The following is a 22,999-nucleotide window of genomic DNA, read 5'->3' on the forward strand; positions in this document are numbered from 1 at the left end:
TTCTTTCTCATCATTGATGTTTCAGTCTCCCTTTCCTTCTCTGAAACCAATTAAGATATATTTAAAAAATAAATAAAACTTATGAATGACTGATGCATGAAGATTCTTGCAAGAATGGGCCTTCTTCCCCTGGCTGCCAGCACTTCCCTCGCTTGGCCCAGAGCCTCCTTTTCGCCTTCCCAAGTGTTCATAGGCCCAGAGCGGCTGGGGTGGTGCGGAACGCTGGCCTCATTGCCATGGTGACTATGCAAGCATCCCACCCCTCACCTGGCTGCTTGATGCCCGTGTATGCAAATTAACCTGCTATCTTTGTTGGGTTAATTTGCATACTCCTGATTGGCTAGGGGGTGTCACAAAGGTATGGTCAATTTGAATCTTACTCTTTTATTAATGTAGATTAGGACTTAGTACCTGTTTAATGCAATTTCCTCATTATTCATATCTTCTATGAGAAAAGAAAATCATAAATTAGAGGGATAATCCTAGGGAATTACAAAGTCTGGAATGATTAAAGACTTGTAAAGTATACTGTTTTCTTACAAAGATAGTTCAATAGAATGTTACATATATTTTAAATAACCAAAACCTATTAGTATGTCCCTAGGTAAAAAATATTTTGGCACTTATTAAAACGATAGCTTTCAGATAATTGTGGACTCTATCGTGGTGCTAGAGAATTGTCAAGAGCTGAGGTTAGAGAGAGAGGATGGAGCTAGGTTATGAAATTAGGAGTAGAGCTACTAAAGCAGGGGTGGGGAACGTCTGGCCTGAGGGCTGTATAAATCTCTCAGAATATTTGGTTTGGCCCGGCCAAGGTATTAGAGGTGATTTAATGAAATGTTTGGCCAAATATACCAGGCCAGTTTTTAAGCTGATAATTTTGGATGGCCCGAGAATGATTTTATAAATATCCAAATGGCCCTTGGCAGGAAAAACGTTGCCCACCTCTGCACTAAAGGATGTTGAGACAGACATGATGAAATTGGCTAGAGTGTGGAAGATGGATTGGGAGGGACAAAACTGGCCAGAGGATCTGGTTCAAAGACTCAGGTTGGAGTCTTAGTGAGAAGTGTGGGGACCTGCCCCAAAGCAGTGGCAGTAGGGAAAAAGATAGAAGGGAAGAGGGGTGAGTTGTGAGAGTAAAAAGGGGCGGAATTGACAGGGTTGGGTGCTGATTGGATGTGACAAATGAGAAAGACAAATAATTCCCAGTTCTTGCTTGAGCATCTGAATGAATGGTGATGCTGTTTATGGTCTTAGGTAATCTGGCAGGAATGACAGGAGAGGCTTAGGAGGATGAGCTGTTTTAGAGCTGTTGAGTTTGTGCGTGCAGGATGATTTACCAGTGAAATCTTTTAGTCATTAAAGCAGTTGGATGTAAATGTCCAGGGCTCAAGAAAGATAAGAGAATTGCAAATGAATAGCATTCTACTTGTAATTGCATATTTGAAGTGAAATAACAGTCATTTAGAAAATGAGTCAGATGAGAAGAGAATAAGGGTCCAAAGGAAGGACTTTGAGTCATATCAGATATAAGGGAGGGCTAGAAAAAGAACCAGTAAAGGAGATTGAGAAGGAACAGACAAGATAATAGAAGAACCAGGAGAATACGGTATAAGGGAAGTTAAAAGGAGGAGTATATCAAGAAAGAAATGAGTGGTCATTAATATCTGATGAGTTAGAGAAATAAAGGAAAGCAAAGACTGAAAAATATCCATTAGATTTAAGAACCAGTGTGCTGATGTTGACTTGTAGAGGGCAGTCTGAGTGGAGTGGCAGAGCAGCAGCAAGGTGGCAGGGCATGGATGGCGAATGGGAGTGGGGGGCAATTCGTTCTAGAAGATAAATAGTAGCTTGAGGGGGGATAAGGTCAAGATGAAATGGAAGAGACTTGGTTACATTTAAATATGGATGAGCTGAAGCCAGTACAGAGAGAGGCTGAAGATGCAGGGAGAGAAGGGGAAATTGGTGGAGTGGAGGAGGTGAGAGGATTTGGGTTGTAAAACACATGGAGCAGTCTTAGAAAGAGGGACCTCTCTTCTGTTATGAAAAAAGAAAAGAAAAAAAAGGATGAGTATGCATATAACCAACTTGTGTTGTTATTCTTATGTTGAGAAAGGCTCTTAACGAAATAGATGATGAAGAAGAAGAAACTGTTAACAGCCAGTCAGAGGAAAGTGAGAATGAGTTGGATAACTCTCTAAACTCTCAGCCTAACATGAATGCAGACAGGTATGTATATATGACATAGGTATAAGTACAGCACTTTTCTTTTTTTCCAAGACCATTTTTTCCAGCTTTATTGAGATATCATTGATATGTAATCTTGTGTATATTTAAGGTGCACAACTTATTGAGTTGATACATTAATGTATGCAAAATGATTACCATAGCATTATCTAATTCTCTATCACATCACATAATTACCATTTCTTTTTTATGGTGATCTATTCATTTAGCAAATTTCAAGTATATAATATAGGATTATTAGCTATAATCAACTATGCTGTGCATTAGATCTCTAGAAGTTATTCATCTTATTAGAAGTCTTTATCCCTTTACCATATCCCCATTTTCCCTGCCCCAGCCTCTGTTAACCACCATTCTACTTTGTTTCTGTGAGTTCAGCTTTTTTAAATTTCACATATAATTAATACAGTATTTGTCTTTCTCTGTCTCACTTATCTCACTTAGCATAATGCCCTCAGGTTTCATTTACATTGTCACAAATGATAGGATTTTCTTTTTTTTTTTTTTTTTTTTTCATGGCTGGATAGTATTTCATTATCTATCTATCTATCTATCTATCCATCTGTCATCTATTTCGCATCTTCTTTATTCGTTCACCTGTCGACAGACACTTAGGTTGTTTCCATATCCAGGCAATTGTGAATAATGCTGCAATCAATATGGGAATACAGATATCGTATTTTCCGGTGTATAAGACGACCCCCTAATTTTACAGTTAAAACATAGGTTTAGGCCTATGTTCGCTGTATAAGACTACCCCCCACTTCCGAGGCAACACCAGTTCTTTTTTTAATAGACCGCCTCTCTGACTCTGGCCAATCTGAGCAGGCTTTTTACTAGAACACAGTGTACATGTTACACTGTGTTCTAGTACATGTTACACTGTGATCTAGTACATATTACACTGTGTTCTAGTACATGTTACACTGTGTTCTAGTACATGTTACACTGTGTTCTAGTACATGTTACACTGTGTTCTAGTAAAAAGCCTGCTCAGATTGGCCAGAGTCAGAGAGACGGTCTATTAAAAAAAGAACTGGTGTTGCCTCGGAAGTGGAGGGTAGTCTTATACAGCGAACATAGGCCTAAACCTATGTTTTAACTGTAAAATTAGGGGGTAGTCTTATACGCTGGAAAATACGGTATCTTTTTTGGGTCCTGTTTTCTTTTTCTTTTCTTTAAAAAAAAAAATATATATATATATATATATATATATATATATATATATATATTATTGATTTTTTTTTTTACAGAGAGAAAGAGAGAGGGATAGAGAGTTAGAAACATCAATGAGAGAGAATCATCTATCAGCTGCCTCTTGTACACCTCCTACTGGGGATGTGCCCACAACCAATGTACATGCCCTTGACCGGAATCGAACCTGGGACCTTTCAGTCCACAGGCTGACACTCTATCCACTGAGCCAAACCGGTTTTGGCCAAATATGTGTTCTAATCCTTGCTCCTCTTCTTGTCATTCTGGCACCCCTATTATCCAGATGTTACTTCTTTTCATGTTGTCCCAAAGCTCCCTTAGGCTCTCCTACTTTCTAACTTTTTCTCCAATTGTTGTTCAGATTGGGTATGTTTTGTGCCCTGTCTTGTAACTTGCTAATTCAGTCCTATGCTTCTTCTAGTTTACTGTTGAAACCTTCCATTGTGTTTTTTATTGTAACTATATTATTATTATTATTTTTTTCTTGATTCTTACATAAGTTGTTGATTTTCTCATCCAGCTGGTTTAGGAACTGTGTGACTCTTACTTTGAATTCTTTTTCTGACATATTGCATGCCTCTGTTTCATTTAGCCCTTTTTCTGACTCCTCCTCCTTTTCTTTCCTTTGGGAATTGTTTCTGTCTTCCCATTTTTGCTCTCATTGAGGAGTCCAGGTGCCAAGTCTCATGGGGCCTGTGGTTGAAGCAGAGGGCTTGGCAGGAGGGTCACAAACTCTGAGATTCTTTGGAGATCCTAGATGCTGTGGGTGAAGTGGCTGAGTTGGCGGGAATATCATGCACTCTGAGACTCACTGTAGGGCCCAGGTGCCAGTTAGCATGGGGCCTGTGGCTAAAGCAGCCTGCTTGGTGGGAGGGTCATGCACTTCGATATTCTCTGCAGGGCCCATGCACTGGGTAGTGTGGGGCCTGCGGCTGAAGTGGCGGGCTTGGTGGGAGGGTTGTGCACTCTGGGATTTGACCGAGGGCCCAGGCACCAGGTAAGGTGGGGCCTGCAGCTAAAGCTGTGAGCTTGGTGGGAGAGGATTGCATTTTGGGACTCACAGGAATTTATGGCTGGGGAGGCAGTAATCCTGAAGACTGTGGGTCTGCAGATGAGGTAGCAGGTCTTTGGCCAGAATGAAAATCAGATATTTCTTGGCTATTGTATGAATTCTTTGTATATTTTGGATATTAACCTCTTATCAGATATATGAATTACAAACATTTTCTCCCATTTTATAAGTTGCCTTTTCATTTTGTTGATTGTTTCTTTTGCTGTACAGAAATTGTTTGATGGTAGTCCCATATTCATTTTTGCTTTTGCTGCTTTAGGTATCCTATATAATAAAAGGGTATTATGCAAATTGACCCTAATGGCAGAATGACTGGGAATGACCAGTCACTATGATGGCACTGACCACCAGGAGGCAAATGCTCAACACAGGAGCTGCCCCCTGGTGGTCAGTGCGCTTCCACAGAGGGAGTTCCACTCAGCTACAAGCTGAGCTGATGGCTGTGAGTACAACAGTGGTGGTGGAAGCCTCTCCCAAATCCTCAGCAGTCTGACATCCCACAAGGGCTCCTGGTCAGCCAGAGAGATGTTTGACTGCCAGCTTAGGCCCTCTCCCCGGGGGAACTCCTGGACTGCAAGAGGGCACTGGCCGGGCTGAGGGACCCCCTGAGTGCATGAATTTTTGTGCCCTGGGCCTCTAGTCATATATAAAAATTGTTACCAGATCCATGTTGCTGTTTTTTTTTCCTCCCTAGGAATTTTATCATTTCAGATCTTATGCTGAAGTCTTTTATCTATTTAGAGTTAATTTTTGTGAGTGCTATAAGATAGAGGTCCAATTTTATTCTTCTGTTCTTATTTATCCAATTTTCCCAGTACTATTTATTGAAGAAACTGCCTTTCCCCATTGTCAAATATTCATTGACTGCTTATGTGAGTTTTTTTTTTTCTTTCTTTTTCTTTTTTTCTGGCTCTTGCTTATGTTCTACTGGTCTTTGTGTCTTTTTACTCCAGTCTGTTTTCTGTAAACCATTTAACTTTTTGATTGCATACACTCTATCCTTTTACCCACCCCTTTTGTTTTTGATGTCACTATTTACATCTTTTTATACTGTGTATAATTAACAATGAATTATAGTTATAGCTATTTTTAATACCTTTGTTCTTTAATCTTTATAGTAGAGCTAAGTAGTTAATATATCACTGTATTACAGTATTAGGCTAGTCTGAATATGACAATATTCTCATGTTTACTAATCTGTTGTTTATTTTCAAATGTTTTCATGTTGCTAATTAGTGCCTTTTCATTTAATCTTGAAAAATTTCTATCAGCATTATTTTGTCAGGCAAGTTTAGTGATGATGAATTCCCTCAGCTTTTGTTTGTTAGGGAAAGTCTTGCCCTCATTTCTGAAGGACAGTTTTGCTGGGCAAAATATTCCTGGTTGGTAGTTTCTTTCTTTTAGCACTTTGAATATATCATTTCATTCTCTCCTGGCCTCAAAGCCTCTATCAGCTTTGAGGCCAGGAGATGTGAAATTTCATAGTACATGAAATTCAAGCACATGTACTATGTTTTATGCCATCTTCTTTTATTAGTTGAAAGTATATTTTTAATTTAAGAATGTTTTTATTTTGGTATTTGAAAAAAATTATAAGAATAGTATAAAAATTCTTGTATGCTTTTTACTTAGATTCACTAATTGTTAACATTGTGTGTATTTGCTATATCATTTTTCTCTATATATTTATACACAATGTATACACAAGCCTGCACATATATTTGAAAGTGAACTGCATACTTTATGTTCTTTTATCCCTCAATATATGAATGGATATTTCCTAAAGCACAAAATCATACATTCACACAGTCACAGTACAATAATTACTATGGATAAATTACATTGATTCAATTCTGTTATCTAATCTGTAGATCTTATTTAGATTTCTTTGCCCCTTTAGTATTATTTATGGTCATTCTTTTTTAATGTTTTCAATTATGATCTCATTACATTTTGTTTTCATGTCTCTTCCATCTTCTTTAATCTGGAAACTTCTTTTAGTGTTTTCTTGTTTTTCATAACATTTATAGATCTGAAGACATACAGGCCAATTATTTTATAGAATATCCTTTAATTTGACTTTGGTATTTCTTTGTGATTGGACTCAGGTTATACATTTTGTTCAGGATACCTCTGAAGTAAGGCTAAGTCCTCAATACATGACAACAGAAGGAAATGATATCATTAGTTCCATTATTAGTTTGTCTATTTTGTTAAAATTTTAAAGAATCGGGATTTTGATTTACCAATTAGATCTACTATTTTTCTGATTTCTTTCTCATCAATTTTTGCTTTTGTCTTTATTTTCTTTCTTGTTCTTTTGTTTTGGTTTACTTTTTTTCTCTAGTATTTAGAGTAGGAAATGGATTTTCATTCTTTTTTTCTTAATTGACAGATCTGTTTCAGGTTCTGAATTTTCCTCTGATCACTACTTTAAATGTGTACCATATATTCTAATATATAGTGTTTTATTATTTTAGAAATTAGGTAATTTAACTTTAGATTTTCCCCTTTTACCTAAGAGTTGTTTAATATGTTTAAAAAATGTTTCCAGATAGAAAAGCCTCTTTGTTTTTTTGTTTTGTTTTATTGCTTCTAGTTTTATTTTATTACATTCAGAGTTTGTAATATTTTTACATGTGGAACTTAATGATGTTTTCTTTGTGACCTAATAGATCAAATTTTTGTGAATGTTCTGTGTGTGTGCTTGAGAAGGAGGTGTATTCTCTATTAACAAGGTATAAAGTTCTAAATGTATAGCCACAAGATCTACCTCATTGATTATCTTCTGTATGCCTATTTATTTTTTATCACATCTTGTATTGAGAGTAATATATTAAAGTCTCTTGCTATTATTGTTTCAATTTTTCTTTGCATTTGATGTTTATATTTCTTTGTACAGTCAAATACCTCCATTCTTATAAAGGTGCTTGTTTCATGTTTCAGTACATGGATCTCCATAAGTATTGTATCTTCATTGTGAAATATGGATTTTAGCATTTGAAAGTGTTCTTTGTCACACTGAATGCTTTTTTGCTTCAGTTATATTTTGTTTAATATCAAGAATGAAACTTCTGCCTTATTATTTTTAAATTGCCTGTTCATCTTTGCTTATCCTCTTATATTTAGCCTTTCTGAATTATTGTGTACTAGGTATGTCCCTTGTAGTCAACGTAGAATTGGGCCTTGTCTTGTTAGCCAATATGAAGATCTTTTTTTTTTTTTTTAAATTGGTGATATTTCTTAAAGAACTCATTGATACAGTTATGCTTGGTGTCAACTTTGTCATTATACTGTAATTATAGTTTTCTTTCTCTATGTTCTTTTTTATATTTAGGAAGTTTGTAATTTTGTTCTAGTTTGTTTCCCTTTTTTTGTATCTAACTTTTATATAGCCTTTAATTCCCTGTTTTCTTATTTAACCTTTTACTGTCAGGTGTGTTGGTTTTAAGTGGTATTTTTTGGTTTCTACCCATTGCCTATTCAACAAATAAATTGTTCTACATTCCCATTATCCCCCCCCCCTTTTTTTCTCCATCCTTCTCCCTGTTTTTAGCTGCATACTTTTTTGCTTTCACAGAAAACAAAACATTTATGAATTATTCTTCCTTGTATATTTCTATTTTTGTTTTAATCTTAGAGCTACAATTTAATATATAAAATGCTCAACTTAGTCCTTTTATGTTATTTTTCTAGTTAACTCTTGCTTGGCTCTCTCAGATAAAGATTATTATAGATCTTTTGAATATAATGTTCCTTGAGTTCTTAAAAGGTTAAAAGTTTTTTTATAGCTTTGATATTTGGACAACTTAGCTGGATATAAATCCTTTGGTTTATATGTTTTTCCCCCCTTAACTATCTTAAAAATGCTACTTCACCCTGGGTTTGCTTTGAATATTACCTTTGAGAAGTCTGATGCTAGGATAATTTTATTTCCTTTTTATATAATTTGGATATTAAGACACTTATATCTAGTGACTTTAAATTTATATTCTAATATTTTAGCATTTAAATTTTATTTCCTTTTTATTTTAAACATTGCCAAGTTATATCTTGGAGTTTATTTTTTCAGATCAATTTTTGCTTTCTAAAAACAACCCTTTCATATATGGATTCAGTTTTTTGTTTTTAAGTTTGGATTATAATGTTCCTTATTAAATGTTTGTTTAACAATTCTCCATTAAACACATTATAAGTTAACCTTTATGTCTGAGGCAGTTTTCCCTTTTCTTGGATTTATTTCCTGAGTTCAATCAATTCTTGTTTTTGTTCTTTCTGATTTTTTTCCATTTTAGGTCTTAGTTTTGGATTTTCTGGTTGAAGATATAGGGATAGAGCTTAAAATATATTTCATTTTGTTTAAATATATTTCATTTCATTTAAACAAAGTGTGTTTTAGTTTTGTTTTTGTGGGGTTTTTTTTGGGTGTGTGTGTGTGAGGTGAATTTTCATTAGTTGAAATCTTTCAATTTAAACTTTCTATTTCTATTCAAGTAAATTTTGGTAAATTACATTTTCTTAGGGACTTACCCATTTTATTTAGGTTTAATATTTTGTCATTGTTTTGTTATATTGCCTTATATGGATAAATACAATTGCATAGCCCCATTTTAGTCAAATACAGTAGTACACTGGTTTCAGGGACTAGGTTGTGGGTAAATTTGGGGATTTATTCTTAAGCCTACCATAGATAGTAATATATTATTTTTCTTGTTATTATTTCACACTAGAGGCCTAGTACATGAAATTCGTGCACAGAGGGGTTGGGTCCCTCAGCCTGGCCTGCACCCTTTTCAGTCTGGGAACCCTTGGGAGATGTCTAACTGGTGGCTTAGTCTTTTGAACTTCTACGCTGTCATTCAGACATCCTTAGTGCTGCTGTGGAGGTGGAGAGGCTCCCGCCACTGCTGCTGCACTCTGCAGCCATGAGCCCGGCTACTGGCTGAGCAGCGCTCCCCCTGTGGAAGTGCACTGACACCAGGGAGCAGCTCCTGCATTGAGTGTCTGCCCCCTGGTGGTCAGTGCATGTCATAGTGACTGGTCATTCCTCTGTTCAGGCAATTTGCATATTAACCTTTTATTATATAGGATAACTTGACTCTTCAAAGTATAAACATTAGAGACAAATGTGAGTTCATATGGGTTTGAATTTTCCCAATTTGTACAGAAATCTCATTCCAACTTTTTCTTAGGATTTATCCTTAGTTTAGACTTAAGAGCTAGCACTGTCTTACAGAGAAGTCTTTCTGGTGCTTTGATAAATAACTGCCTGTGAATAGACTGTATTACGGATATTTTACTTAATACACACTGAGTGGCCAGATTATTATACGTTCAGAGATCATAATAATCGGCCACTCAGTGTACTTCATACCAACTAATGTTCAGTGTACTACCTGTAAGTTGCTTGAAGGCAACTCCATTAGGTTGAGCTCTGTGGAGCCTCTAAAGAAGATTTCACTTTCCTAGTTGTTTTTTTTTGGTTTTTTTTTGTAAAGGCTTTATTTATTTACTATTAGCCCTACGCACGAATCATGTGCCAGTAGGTCGCTGCCTCCCTCCTGTAGCTCTCTGCCCTCTTGTAGCTCCCCCTGCACTCCTCCTCATAGCTTGCTACCCTGCCCCTGCCTGTAACTTTCCACTCCCCCCTTGCTTGCTGCCCTGACCCCTCCTGTAGCTCTCCGCTGCCCGTTTGTAGTTCCCTGCCCCACCCTCCTGCAGATCCATGATCCAATCGTTATGCAGTTGGTTTTTATGCCTCTGGGTGTAACGGATAATTAGCATAGTCTTCTCTTATTATATAGGAGGATAGTTAACACTAGAGGCTTGGTGCTCTGGGGGGTAGGTTCCTCAGCCTGGCCTGCACTGTCTCACAGCCCAGAACCCTTGGGGATGTCTGACTGCCACGGAGGCAGGAGAGGCTCCCACAACTACCGCTGCACTCGCCAGCCATGAGCCGGCTTCTGGCTGAGCGGCGCTCCCCCTGTGGGAGCACATTGACCACCAGGAGGCAGCTCCTGCATTGAGCATCTGCCCCCTGGTGGCCAGTGCATGTCATAACAGCCAGTCGTTCTGCCGTTCGGTCTATTTGCATATTAGCCTTTTATTATGTAGGATACCACACAGTCTACCTATTTAAAGTGTAATATTTGGCCTGGCTGGTGTGGCTTATTGGTTGAGTATCAACCTATGAACCATAAGGTCATAGTTTGATTTCTAGTCAGGGTACATGCATGGTTGTAGACTCTATCCCTGGTGAGGGCGTGTAGGAGACAGCCAGTTCTCTCACATCATTGATGTTTCTATTTCTCCCTCTCCCTTCCTCTCTGAAATCAATAAAAATACATTTAAAATATAATATTTGATGATTTTTAATATATTCACAGATTTGTACAATCTATAATCAATTTTAAAATATTTGTGTTATTCCTAAAAGAAAACCCATACTGTGTAACCCAAAACTCTTGAGCCCTACCCTATTTGTTTGTTTTATTTACTATCTGTAGATTTGTTAATTCTGGACATTTCATATATATAGAATCATGCAATGTGTGGTCTTTTGTGTCTGGTGTGTTTTACTTAGTATGTTTTCAAGAGTCATCTGTGTTGTAGATATATCAGTGCTTCATTTAATGTTTCTATAATATTTCATTGTGTGGATATATCACATTCATCAGCTGGTGGATGTTTGGGTTGTTTCTGCTTTTTGGTCCCCTAGCTCTTTTTTTTTTTTTTTTAATCCTCACTTGAGGATATTTTTCTATTGATTTTTATAGAGAGTAGAAGGGAGGGAGAGAGGCAGAAAGAAACATCAATGTGAGAGAGATACATTGATTGGTTGCCTCCTGTACATGCCTCAACCAGGGCAGGGGATCAAGACTGCAACCTAGGTACATGCCCTTAACCAGGATCAAAACTGGGACCTTCAGTCCATGAGCCAATGCTCTGTCCACTAAACCAACCTGTGCCAGGGTTGGTCTCCTGGATCTTTTAAGTCTCAGTCTAATTGAGATATAGACAATTGGAGATTAAAATGTCAGCTTTATCAATGATGAAGATTACAGCAAAAAGCTTAGCTCTCTTAATTTTCTATGCTATAACTCTTCTTCCTATTCCCTCTCCCAGCTTTTCAAAGCACAGGGCAGAGTCTGCTCCAGTCACTTTATTTCAATGATGAGCAAAGATGATGCTCCTGGAACAGGCTCTTAGTAGGAGAGAGAAACCAGAAGAGATGAAGCCTTGTACTGTCTCTAGAGAAAGGGGGAGGAGGATGTGACCATACCACTTCAAAAAGTCCCTGCGTGAGGAGTCACCACAGGCTGGATATGGGGAGGGAGAGGGAATGATTCCTTCTAACACGGAGAAGACTGATATTTTAGCCTGGCCAGTGTGGATCAGTGATTGAGCACTGACCTGTGGACCAGGAGGTCACTGTTCAAATCCCAGTTGCAGCATATGCTTGGGTTGTGGGCTAGATCCCCAGAGGGTGTGCAGGAGGCAGCTGATCAATGATTATTGGTGTTTCTATCTTGTTCTCACTCTCCCTTCTTCTCTAAAATCAATAAAAGTATGTTTGTTTGTTTTTTAAATAAGACTGGCATTTTAGTTCTCATAAGTTAAAGCACATCATGTTTTCTTTGATTATGAATTTTTGAAACATTTCCTCAAATCAAACATGTAAACAGTTGAACAGTGTAAATGATGGCACTTATTAATTGTAATATATGGCTTGTTGTCCCATAATATGTAGGTTTCTTCACCAACTAAAGGAAGATAATTCTGAGTTAATTAATAAACTGTGGACTGATATTCAGCAGAAAATAGCAACACAGTCACAAATAACAAGCACACTAGGAACTCCATCATCCGCCTCTCCATCAGAGGAAAAACAAGGTTTGTTTTCACATTGTACTATTTTCTTACAGATCATAGCTTGTTTCATTTTTTTCTTTCTTGAACACACTAATTTTAAAGGAGTTATTTGAGTTTTGACCGTCTTAGCCTAATTGAGTAAAATACTGATTGACCTGTGAATTGAAACGCTTCAGTCTTTTTTTTTCCACTTAAGATGCTTTTGGAAATACTCTTTGTTTTAGGTGCTCTGAATGCGACCAATGCTGTCAAGAGAATCCACACCAGGCTTCAGCCTGAAGAATCTTCGGAGTCTCTAGACTCGAGCTACGTTGTGGGACAAGTGCTGAACTCGAGGAGGCAAAAGCAGCTGCTAAACAAAGGTTCTTTCCCTTAGCTCACAAAGATGAATTATTAGACATGCAACTTGACATGGCCATCTTAATGTCTTTGTAAATGCTTTTCCTTTCAGTCATCCAGTTGGATTTAGCTAAGTACGAATTTGTTGCGTCGTAGCCACGAAATGCCTCCTTTTATCCCATGTAGCCCTGTAGAATGATGGTTCTGTACATTCCTTATAGATTGTGTAAACCTCGTTTAATCAGAATAGTTTTTTTGTGAGAAAATTGTGATAACTTCTATAAAAATCTTTTATAAATTGTGAACAACAGCCAAAGATGTTTCTAGTGTAATTTTGCCTGATCTTAAAGTAGAATGATCTCTGTTATTATCAGTGAAAAGAAAACCAGAGTTGTGTGCCCCTTCCAAGCAGAGGGAAACCATGCTGTCATCTAGCACAGCCTCCACAAACTTATCAAGCAGCACCAATCCCAGCGTGGATGTCCTCAAGCACATGATACATGAAGTGGAACATGAAATGGAAGACTATGAGCGGTCGACGGGACGTGAAGTCAAGGAACCGCAGAACAGCCAGGGTCTCACAGGCTTCACCCTGTCGCTGGTGAGCTCCCTCTGTCGCCTGGTTCGGTACCTTAAAGAGGTAAGCAAGCACATGAGGTTGGTAGGGTCTCCTCTTCAGAGTGCTGGTGGTTTTTTTTCTCTACACCTAATTGTTTGCAACTTCCAAATAAAGTATAGTCACATTTGAATAGCTTTGTTTAAAATGCCTCAGTTTTAGATTATGTGCAGTGAAGGTGTATGCTTTTCATTTGCCTCTAAAAAAGGTGATTCAGGGATCAGCTAGCATGTTGGTACATGCTCAGGTAAGTGATGCTGATTTTAATATAAGCCTTAGTGAAATGTAATTGGGAAAGTAGAGCTGCTATAAGTAAAATATCTTGTGCTAATATTGACTATTGCTATTTGGCAGTTATAGATTAAATAGAGCTATGAATGTGTCCTCATTCTGCTGCTCTCCTCTGCTTCCTGCACCTTTTTAGTTCAGTTTGGAGAGGAGCATGCCTGTTATCGGTAGACACAGATTGGGAAAAACCCTTATGTTATCTGCATGACTGGTACCTTGGACTTGCCTTCAGTTTCTTAGTGGCAGATATTTTATTGTTGTGGAATCACGTATAAGACAAGCAAGAATTGTTTCTTTAATTCATTTGTGAATAATAATCTGCAGAATGCTGTGGAATTAGAGTTAGGTACGTAGTTCATCTTTTAAAAAATCTATTCAAACTATTTTTATGTGTTTAAATTAGTTAAACATAAAATATGACAAATATTTGAGGAAGAGTTATTATTTAAAAATTTGATTCATCTTTGTAATTCAGAGGTTTCAATTCAGAGGTCTTCAGAAAATTGCTTTTTAATGAAAGATTTATTATGGTATTTGGCTTAGGAAAGTGTTAACATTCTTCCACCCTCAAGTCAGAGATCTCCAGGAATGTACTTTTGGCTCTGAAAGTATTACAGGCTTAGAAGCAAGTACTTTTTAGTTAATCAATTGCTTTATAAAGCTCAACCACTTAAACCTGCTATTTATTTTAAACGAGAGGCCTGGTGCATGAATTTGTGCATGGGTGGGGTCCCTTGGGGTGGCCTGCAGGATTAGGCCCCAGCTTGTGCCCCCACCTTCACCCCAACCTTGTAGCCCCGCAGCCCTGTCTGGCACCCCGCCGTGGCCTGGCCCGTCCCCCTCACCTGCTCCACCATCCCATCTGTGGGGCAATTGGTTGGGCTGGGAACCCCACCCAGCTTCCTTATTGCCAGGGAGCCAGGCAGTGGCCCTGCCCACTGCCACTGCCACTGGTTGCCGTTTCTGGGGTGATCGGGCCCCGTACACACACACACCTGCTTTGGCCTGGTGCTGCCTGCTCACTTGCTCCACCATCCCATTGTGGTCCCACTCTCGTTGGAGCCCATCAGGGCCAGCAGCACCTCCACTGTTGCCCACTGCCAGCACCGCATTGCTGATGCCCGCCATGTTCTGCACCGCCCCCTGGTGGTCAGCGTACATCATAGCGAGTGGTTGAACTCCTGGCCAAACAATTTGCATATTAGGCTTTTATTATATAGAAGGATTATATTTTAACAGATTTAATGATCAAATTGGTGATCTATTTACATGCTATGAAATTCAGAGACACAAAAGGTATGTGATGAAAAATCTAATTCCCACCACCCCTAACTTCCATTTAACCAGTTTGCTTCTGTGTAGCCAACTATTACCAGACATCACTATATCCTTCCAAAGATGGTTGATGTGTATTCAAGCAATATATATATATATATATATATATATATATATATATATATATATACTTCCCTCCACTTCCTTCTACAAAATTTTAGTTATTCAATTCCTTATACCAGGCTTTTTATTGTGTTCTATTTGAAGAAGGGGGAGAGGATAAAGCAGCACATTTTAATGAAATATATACTTTTTAATAAAAATATTTAACTCATTACTGTCACATAATAAATACTTTGTAAGTATTTTCATCTTTGACAATTTTGATTAGAAACTTTTAATTTTCAACATGTGATGCTATTGATGGGAGTTTATTTGACTTTTTTTGTAGAGTGAGCTCCAACTGCGTAAAGAAGTAGAGACAAGGCAGAAACTGGAACAGGCATTAGGTGATCATCGAGAGCTCATTGATGCTCTGACAGCTGAAATTCTACTTCTTAGAGAAGAAAATACTGCTACCCAGGTACTCAGATGAGATCCCAAACTTTTCTGTGTTTACTGGTATAAAACATCTTTAAGAATGCCTGAGCTTCCTTCTAGTATTCTGTGAACATTCATGTACAAATATTTGATTGGACATAAGGTTTTCAATTCTCCTGGGAAGATGGGCAGTTTTATAATGTACTAATTTGTTCAACAAATTTTTATTGAGCACCTATTCTAGGTACAAGAAATATAGTAGTAAACAAAAAAGAAATCTTTGCCCTCATAGAACTTATGTTCTAAACAAGTCTTAAAAAGAAGAAAAAAGTAAAGTATGTTAAAAGTTGATCGTGATATGTACTATCAAGAAAAATAAAGCAGGTAAGAGGTACAAGAAGTGCCTCATATGGAAGTTGTAAATGGGATAGTCCAAGCCTTCCTGAGGAGGTGACATTTGAGCAAAAGCCTGAAGGAGGTGAGGGAGTGAGCATGCAGATAGCTGAGAGATGAGCCATCGCACAGAATAACAACAGCAAAGGTCTTGAGGTGGGAGGGTGGCTATCGAGCTCAGAAGCATTAAGGAGACCAGTGTGGTAGGAGTAGAAGGTGGGAAAGAGAGAAGTAGGAGACAAGAGCAGATAAGCCTGATTATGTGGGGCTGTTACGCTGACTGAGATGGGAGACCACGGAAGGGTTTTGAGTAGAAAAGAGACATGATCTTATGTAAGTTTTAAGAGGATCAGTTCGGGCTAGTAGGTTGTATCTAGACAGAGAATACTGCTCTTTCTTAGTTTATGGTGCCCTCAGTGTCTTAAGACATCCCTAGGCCAAAAGAAATACCTAACACTTTCATTTATTAAGTAGTTAGGTTCAAATAACTTAGAAAGTATTTGTCTTAACTTATGTGCTATTTAAAAAAAAATGATGCATGTAAATTGATAGAAAGTGTCATATTTTTATTCCTGATTAAATAACCACAATTATTTACTATTGCAATATATATTCCTATTGGGCACTGCACAGCTTCTGAAAGCTTGGAATCATATTGGACACCATCACTCTTATTTCCTATTCTGCAATAATTTTTATGCAGCATTGCTTTTTATCATAGGAACTACTAAAAACCAGCCTTGTGAATACATGGCATAATCAAAAGGAACATATCTTGGTCTAATGTGAACTGCTTCAAGCTAGTAGTTCACTAGTACCTCACAGAACATTTGTGTTCCCCTTAAAAATATGAAATCTCCTGTGGGGCCCCTATGAGCTCACTGTTTTGCCCAAGATGCCTCAGCCTTGTTTGGGAAACACAGTATAGGACCATACTCTAGGTGGTTAAACACAGAAGCAATGTATTACAGACAAGAGTTATTGGGAAAGTTCAGGTGAGACATGACAGCGTGGTTTAGATTGGAAGAGGAAAAGGTGGTGAAAAGTGACCAAATTCTGAATATATTTTGAAGGCAATCAGTAGGATTTGCTGATGGCTTGGATATGGGGTAAAGGAGAAGATGTAAGAGGAGAGTTCAAGGTGATCCAGTTTTGGCCTGGGCAGTCAGAAGAATGGAGCTGTTATTGATGAGATGGGTAGGGTCACAAGGAGTTTGGTTTTGTACATGAAAACTTTGATATAAAAATGTTTAGTATACTTCATTCATTAGTCCTACTAATGCTATTTCTGACTTCTGATCACATTTGATTTTTATCAAATGTTTGTATATCTTGGAGATATATATATATATATATATATATTTTTTTTTCTTTCTTTTTTCTTCTTAACATTATTTTATATATATATGACCATAAATATATATAAAATGTTTATCACTTTAAAAGCCTGTGTTATATTCTGTTCAGTTTCCTGCATTTGATATAACTGTCTCTTGGGATAGTTTAAGACAATATCATCTATATAAAAGGATTTATAAGTTGAAAGCCTTATAAAAAGGTTAATTCTTATTGTTGCAGCATATATTTATTAATAATATTCCATTGTTTATTTAACAGTTCCTCTATCATGAGGCTTTAAAATATTTATAATTATGTATTCTTGTAACTATATTATTTTAGTATTTGAATGAAGGTCTGCCGTTCCTAGAGTGTTTAAAATAATGATATAGTTATACAAATCTAGGTGATGATTTGATGTCTGATATGCCAATGATGTTATTTCATTCTTTTTTTTGCTAGGCGAGACTTCAGCAGTATATGGTCACAACAGATGAACAACTTATTTCAATCACACATGCCATTAAAAGCTGTCCCGTGATAGGTTACAACAAAGCAAGTCTGGCAGCAGAAAGGGGAGCCACGAGTAGTAGAATTATAGGCAATCCAGGTGAGAGGGTCTTATTATTCCAGATAGAGTAAACAAACGAACAAAACTGAAACTTATATGGTTTTATTACATATATAATATTGACACCAGTATAATTGCTGCTAATATTTATTAGATACCTTCTACGCCAGATACTTGTAAAGTGTTTTACATGTACTGTATTGTTTCATTTAATCCTCATAATAGTCTTATGAGGTAGATGTTATTGTCCCCATTTTTTAGATGAGAAAACTAAGGCTTATCGAGGGTTGGCAACTTAGCAAAGTCACACAAATAAAGAGTAGCAGAACTGGCTTCCTAGACCATGGGAAGGACTTAATGCCAGTACTCTTATTCGTGGTACATCAGGCTCACGTGGAGGAGAAATGGTCTTGGAAAGAAAACAGAAAACACTGAACTTTAGAAATTCATAACTTTTGTTTATTGGGTAATGTTTTGAAAACCTTTTTCACCTCATGTGCCATAAGTTGAATAGAACATTTAGGCTTTTTTATGTTTTTTACTTCTAAGTAATACTTTGATGAGTATCTGTGTGTGGAAAGTGCTTATGCATTTCGGAGTGTTTCCTAGGAAGAGATTTTAAGAAGCGGCTGATTAAAATTTAACTTGCATGAGATAAACTCCATGGCCAGATCAGGTCTTAAGGGCTAGAGGTCCTCAGTGCTTTTCTCAAAAGCAGCCACTTCTTCCCGGTGCTGGCCCCACAGGAACCTACCCTGTGAGTTCCTGCTAAGGGAGGATATGGCCTCTACAGGCGGCCTGATTTTTCCCTCTGCAGAAATGCTTTTAAGTATGCATATCTAATTGTGCCCAGCGTTCCTTGAAATACTAATAGCCTCTCATCTTCTTCAGGAGATTCAGTTGTAAATGCTAACGTCTCCATGCCATCGATGTTCCGAGGGGAAGAAGTGCGGAAACTCCCACAGGAAGACTTGCCTGTTAAACTATCTCAAGTGCCAAACCCTCCAGATAGTGTGAATCTGGCCAACAATTTTCCAGCACACGTATTTGAGCCGGCTGTGTTGTTAACACCACCCCGGCAGAAGAACAACCCAGAATTCTCTCCTCTGCAGGACGGTAAGCAGGCTTCTTCTACAGTTACTTTTTTTATGTTTCATATATGTAATCTGTGTGTGCATCATTACTGGATAAACAGAATAAAAAAGGCATTGATTACCATGTATAACCTTTAAGCTGAAGGAGGATTGGGTGGTGTATATTATGTATGCATTGCCTGTGGTGAAATGTGACATCGAATTTCATTACAGATATGTTCCATTAGACATCTATATTATAACGACCAAAGACGGGTCACCAGGAGGTGCATGGACCACCTCTAGGGCTCCCCCTGCCCTCTCGCTTGTGACCCCTTGCGGCGGCCGGGTGGGGCTCACGGCTCACACAGCATGGCCCACAGGCTCCAATCGCAGCAAGGCTGGAGGCTGGAGGGCGGGTGGGGGCGGTGGGCACAGCGGGGTGGGCATGGCAAGGTGCGCTTGGGTGGGTGGCGCTGAAAGCACGGCGAGGCACGGGCAGGTGGGCGGGGCCGCACGATTTCCTGTGCCGGGCTTCTAGTTATAAATATTAAGCTCAAATCAAGGGATCGAAGCCCTTCACTTTAAAATATGGAGTAAGGGAAATCCCATTTATCCCTATGGTCCAGGGCACGGGGAAGAGTAAGAAACAAGAGGAGACTAATCTCTAAAAACTAATGAACGTTTGATCAAGGAAAGGTGAGAGCTGTGACCGGAGGGAGTTTGTAAGTCAGATCTGGTTATTAACCTCTTTCTCATAAAAACTTTAGCTAAGTCAGTTGAGGGAAATTTGTAATGAAAGGCTATGGACAATTAAAAATTGCTTTAGAATCACTTTTGCAGCATATACATAGAGTTGAAATAAAATTTCTAAAAATTATTGTTGACACAATAGATTTTTAAAAAACCACAAATAGGATTTTTGTCTGTCACCATTAAAAGTCTGAATTTTAAACAGATTCTTGGACCTGGGGCTCATATCCAACAGTTCATTCAACTTTAGCACCTGTCTCATTACAGTAGCTTTTCCAGAACTGCTTTCTTCACCATGAAGCTCCAGGAGTTCTCCCAACTTAAACTTGGGCTTCTTCAGCATTTGACTTTCTAACAAAGACATCGTGTAGTGGATAAATATGTCTTCCAATGCTATCTGGACTCAGTTTATTGACCACTTCTTTCAAGTTATTTGCACTCTCAGGTCTTGATGTCTATCATCTTTGTCCAGATTTGGCAGACTTATTGATGCAGAGCAAAGGTCTTCTGAATCTGACTTTTGCATTTTCTAGTAAAGCCAGCACAGACTAGATGAAGCAAATAACCATTGGTAGTCTTGACATCAACATGAGCTTTAATCACAGTCTGCCATTTATTTATTTTTTACCAGGAAGCACATTTTGTCATGGTTAAGATCCATGCCTTGGAAATTAGGCAGTTTTGCCCTGAATATCCTCAGTAATTAGCTTGGATTTTCTAAATGCCACTTCACTTCATCATTTTGTAAATCAGCTAGGCTTGTTTAAAAAACATGACCTTTGAGACCATCAGATGCAATTTTGGTTCCTTGAGCTCTCGTGACTAGTGTTTTTCCAGTATTATTTATTTGTCCACATGTACATTTTCTAGAGCTATAATAATTTCATTTTCCAAAGAGCTCTTCAATCAAAAACTACTTTAGATTTTCAGGCAAAGTTTTTAGAAAAAAGGTTATTTAGCCCTGAATTGCCTAAATTTTTGTTTCTTTAATTAGAGTACTTATTTCCTTCTGCAGGATAACAGCAGAATAACATTTATTGTCATTGAGACGTATAAATTTTGTCAGATTTTCTGTTCTTTGATGTATGTTCCCAATAGAGGATTTGAAGAGCCCACAGGGTTAAAGAAAATGACAAATCTTTGTCATCATAACATTTGTTTGACTAACTGTGAGGTGTGGGGCTAATACTTTTTATACCTTTTCTGGACTTCATTGAGAGGGTTTTCCTTTATCTTTAATATTTCTCCAGCTCTATAATTCTTTGATTCAATATTTCCTCTTTAGAGGGCTAGAAAGATTATTAACTGGCTAAATTTAGAAATATGATATCAAATCTGATTTCTGTTCAACTTAGGCTTTTATTTCTTAAAGTAATTTTTCAAATTTTTGCATCATATTACAAGGCTTATCTAATGATCTCTTTTGAGATATTGAAATTGTTTTTCATTGGCAATACTAAAATAGCCTAACATTTCTTTTCTTTCTTTTTTAAAAAAAATATATTTTATTGATTTTGTACAGAGAGGAAGGGAGAGAGATAGAGAGTTAGAAACATCGATGAGAGAGAGTCATCAATCAGCTGCCTCTTGCACACCCACTACTGGGGATATGCCCGCAACCAAGGTACATGCCCTTGGCCGGAATCAAACCCGGGACCCTTCAGTCCCCAAACCGTCGCTCTATCCATTAAGCCAAACCGGTTTCGGCAGCCTAACATTTCTTAAAGAAACAATTACTATAAATATTTTTATTCTGATTGCAAATATATGAAATGTTCAGTAAAGCAAATTATGTTAATGTAGACAACATTTTGTTAGCATTTGCAGTGGGTTTTGTGTGGAAAAGAACATGGCACATTCCTTTTACAGTGTGCAGATAGAACTATCCATGAATCTGTATTCTGAAATGGTAGAGTTTTGTGTTTTTTTGTTTTTTTTTTTAACACTAGTGGCCCGGTGCATGAAATTCATGCACATTAAAAGGGAATTAATTAGAGGAAATATTTTAACGTTGCTATTTGCCCTTTCTCTATAATAGAAGTGTCAGAAATGAAAAAAAATTAGTAAAATGTCCCTACTGTCAGAATCTGGGGCGTGCCTTGGGACCCAGAGTTAAGTCCCGCACACCTGTGCATGCCAAGAAATCACTTGAGACCCAGACCTGGCCGGCCTCATCCCTGTCAAGCCCCGCCCTCCCCCCTTACTCCTCACCCCCGCCCTGCCCTGCAGCATCACGTCATCACTCTTGGCGGGGATGCACACAGGCAGTGTCAAGTCCTTGGCTGGGGATGCAGGAGGCAGCTTCATGTTAGTCCTGGTTTGGGACACATGCTGGGCAGGCCTCTGCATGCCTCCACCGGGGGCAGCCTCTAGGCGGGGCCACCTGGGGGCCAGGCCACTTAGGGCCTGGGCCATGTGGAGGCCCTCTTGGTGATAGTAGTCCCCGCCCACCTGCTCCTGCTGTGTATGCCGCCTGCTGAGTGGTCGTGACATGACAGCGTCCCAGATAATTTGAATATTCCTCTATTATTTGTATAGATTTTCAGCATTTTGTTCAGAATGCTTATATGTAAAGAATTATTTAGTTACATTGAACATGTGGATAAAGATGAAAGATACATAAGACCCTTAATCAGGGTTCAGCTCTCTGTCCAGTAGACTTTCTGTGATGATAAAAATGTTCTGTATCTGCTCCATTCAGTATGGTAGCTACTAGCTGAGGGTGGGGCTGCTGAGCACCTCAAATGTGGCCAGTGACTGAGGAATGGAATTTTACATTTTATTTTATTTTAATTAATTTAAATTTGAATATGAATAGCTACATGTGGCCAGAGGATACCGTACTGAGAATGGTGCTCTAGACTTTCTCATCATAAATATTTCCTTAAGCTACTAATTTATTTCTATTTTTGTTTAATGCCAAGTTTTAAAGACTAGTGTATATATATATATATATATGTTCTTTTCATTTTCTTATATTCCATTCCTTCTTTATTTTAAAGTGTTAATTCTAATTCCTATTTGCATGTGACTAAAAAATAAAAAAGCATATACAAGGTTCTCTTCCTCACACACCGCTTGACCTACCCAAGAGGCAATCATTTTTTATCCCAATTTAATTTCTGTTTATCTGGAGGTGCTCTCCATAATTAATATAAGATATTTTTACATTTCTGGCTGCTTTGTTTCTGTTTACTTTGCTCGCTTCCTATCCTTTACCTGATTCTAAATGTTAAGTTCTTCATGTCTTCGTATTGTTTTTCCCCCCTCGCTCTGTTCTTTCTATGTAATCTCACTCATTCTCATGGCTTCCAGTATTTTTTAACTGCCAGAGATTTCCAGTTTTGAACATAATGCCTCTTAAACTTGCATGTTCAGGACTGAATTCTCTTTATAAATTCTCT

General features: G+C 37.9%; 1 protein-coding gene and 1 pseudogene across 6 annotated transcripts in view; one reads left to right on the plus strand and one right to left on the minus strand.

Annotated features, from left to right (window-relative positions):
* SPICE1 (spindle and centriole associated protein 1) overlaps positions 1 to 22,999 on the plus strand; it is a 55,608-nt gene that overhangs the window by 21,006 nt on the left and 11,603 nt on the right. For all 5 annotated transcript variants that reach the window (XM_084873975.1, XM_084873978.1, XM_084873976.1 and 2 more), the window contains 7 exons: positions 2,120 to 2,232; positions 12,288 to 12,430; positions 12,634 to 12,771; positions 13,123 to 13,388; positions 15,379 to 15,510; positions 17,661 to 17,808; positions 18,661 to 18,885. In XM_084873975.1, the coding sequence (XP_084730101.1) occupies positions 2,120 to 2,232; positions 12,288 to 12,430; positions 12,634 to 12,771; positions 13,123 to 13,388; positions 15,379 to 15,510; positions 17,661 to 17,808; positions 18,661 to 18,885 (1,165 nt within the window). The remainder of the gene's footprint in view (positions 1 to 2,119; positions 2,233 to 12,287; positions 12,431 to 12,633; positions 12,772 to 13,122; positions 13,389 to 15,378; positions 15,511 to 17,660; positions 17,809 to 18,660; positions 18,886 to 22,999) is intronic.
* Positions 19,832 to 22,840, minus strand: LOC311617374 (small ribosomal subunit protein eS1-like; annotated as a pseudogene). The gene is made up of 2 exons: positions 22,815 to 22,840; positions 19,832 to 20,467 (listed from the first exon to the last, which is right to left on the minus strand). The product of its transcript is annotated as a small ribosomal subunit protein eS1-like (transcript).

This window comes from Pipistrellus hanaki (assembly GCF_964339955.1).
Source record: "Pipistrellus hanaki genome assembly, chromosome: 2".
Taxonomy (NCBI): Eukaryota; Metazoa; Chordata; class Mammalia; order Chiroptera; family Vespertilionidae; genus Pipistrellus; species Pipistrellus hanaki.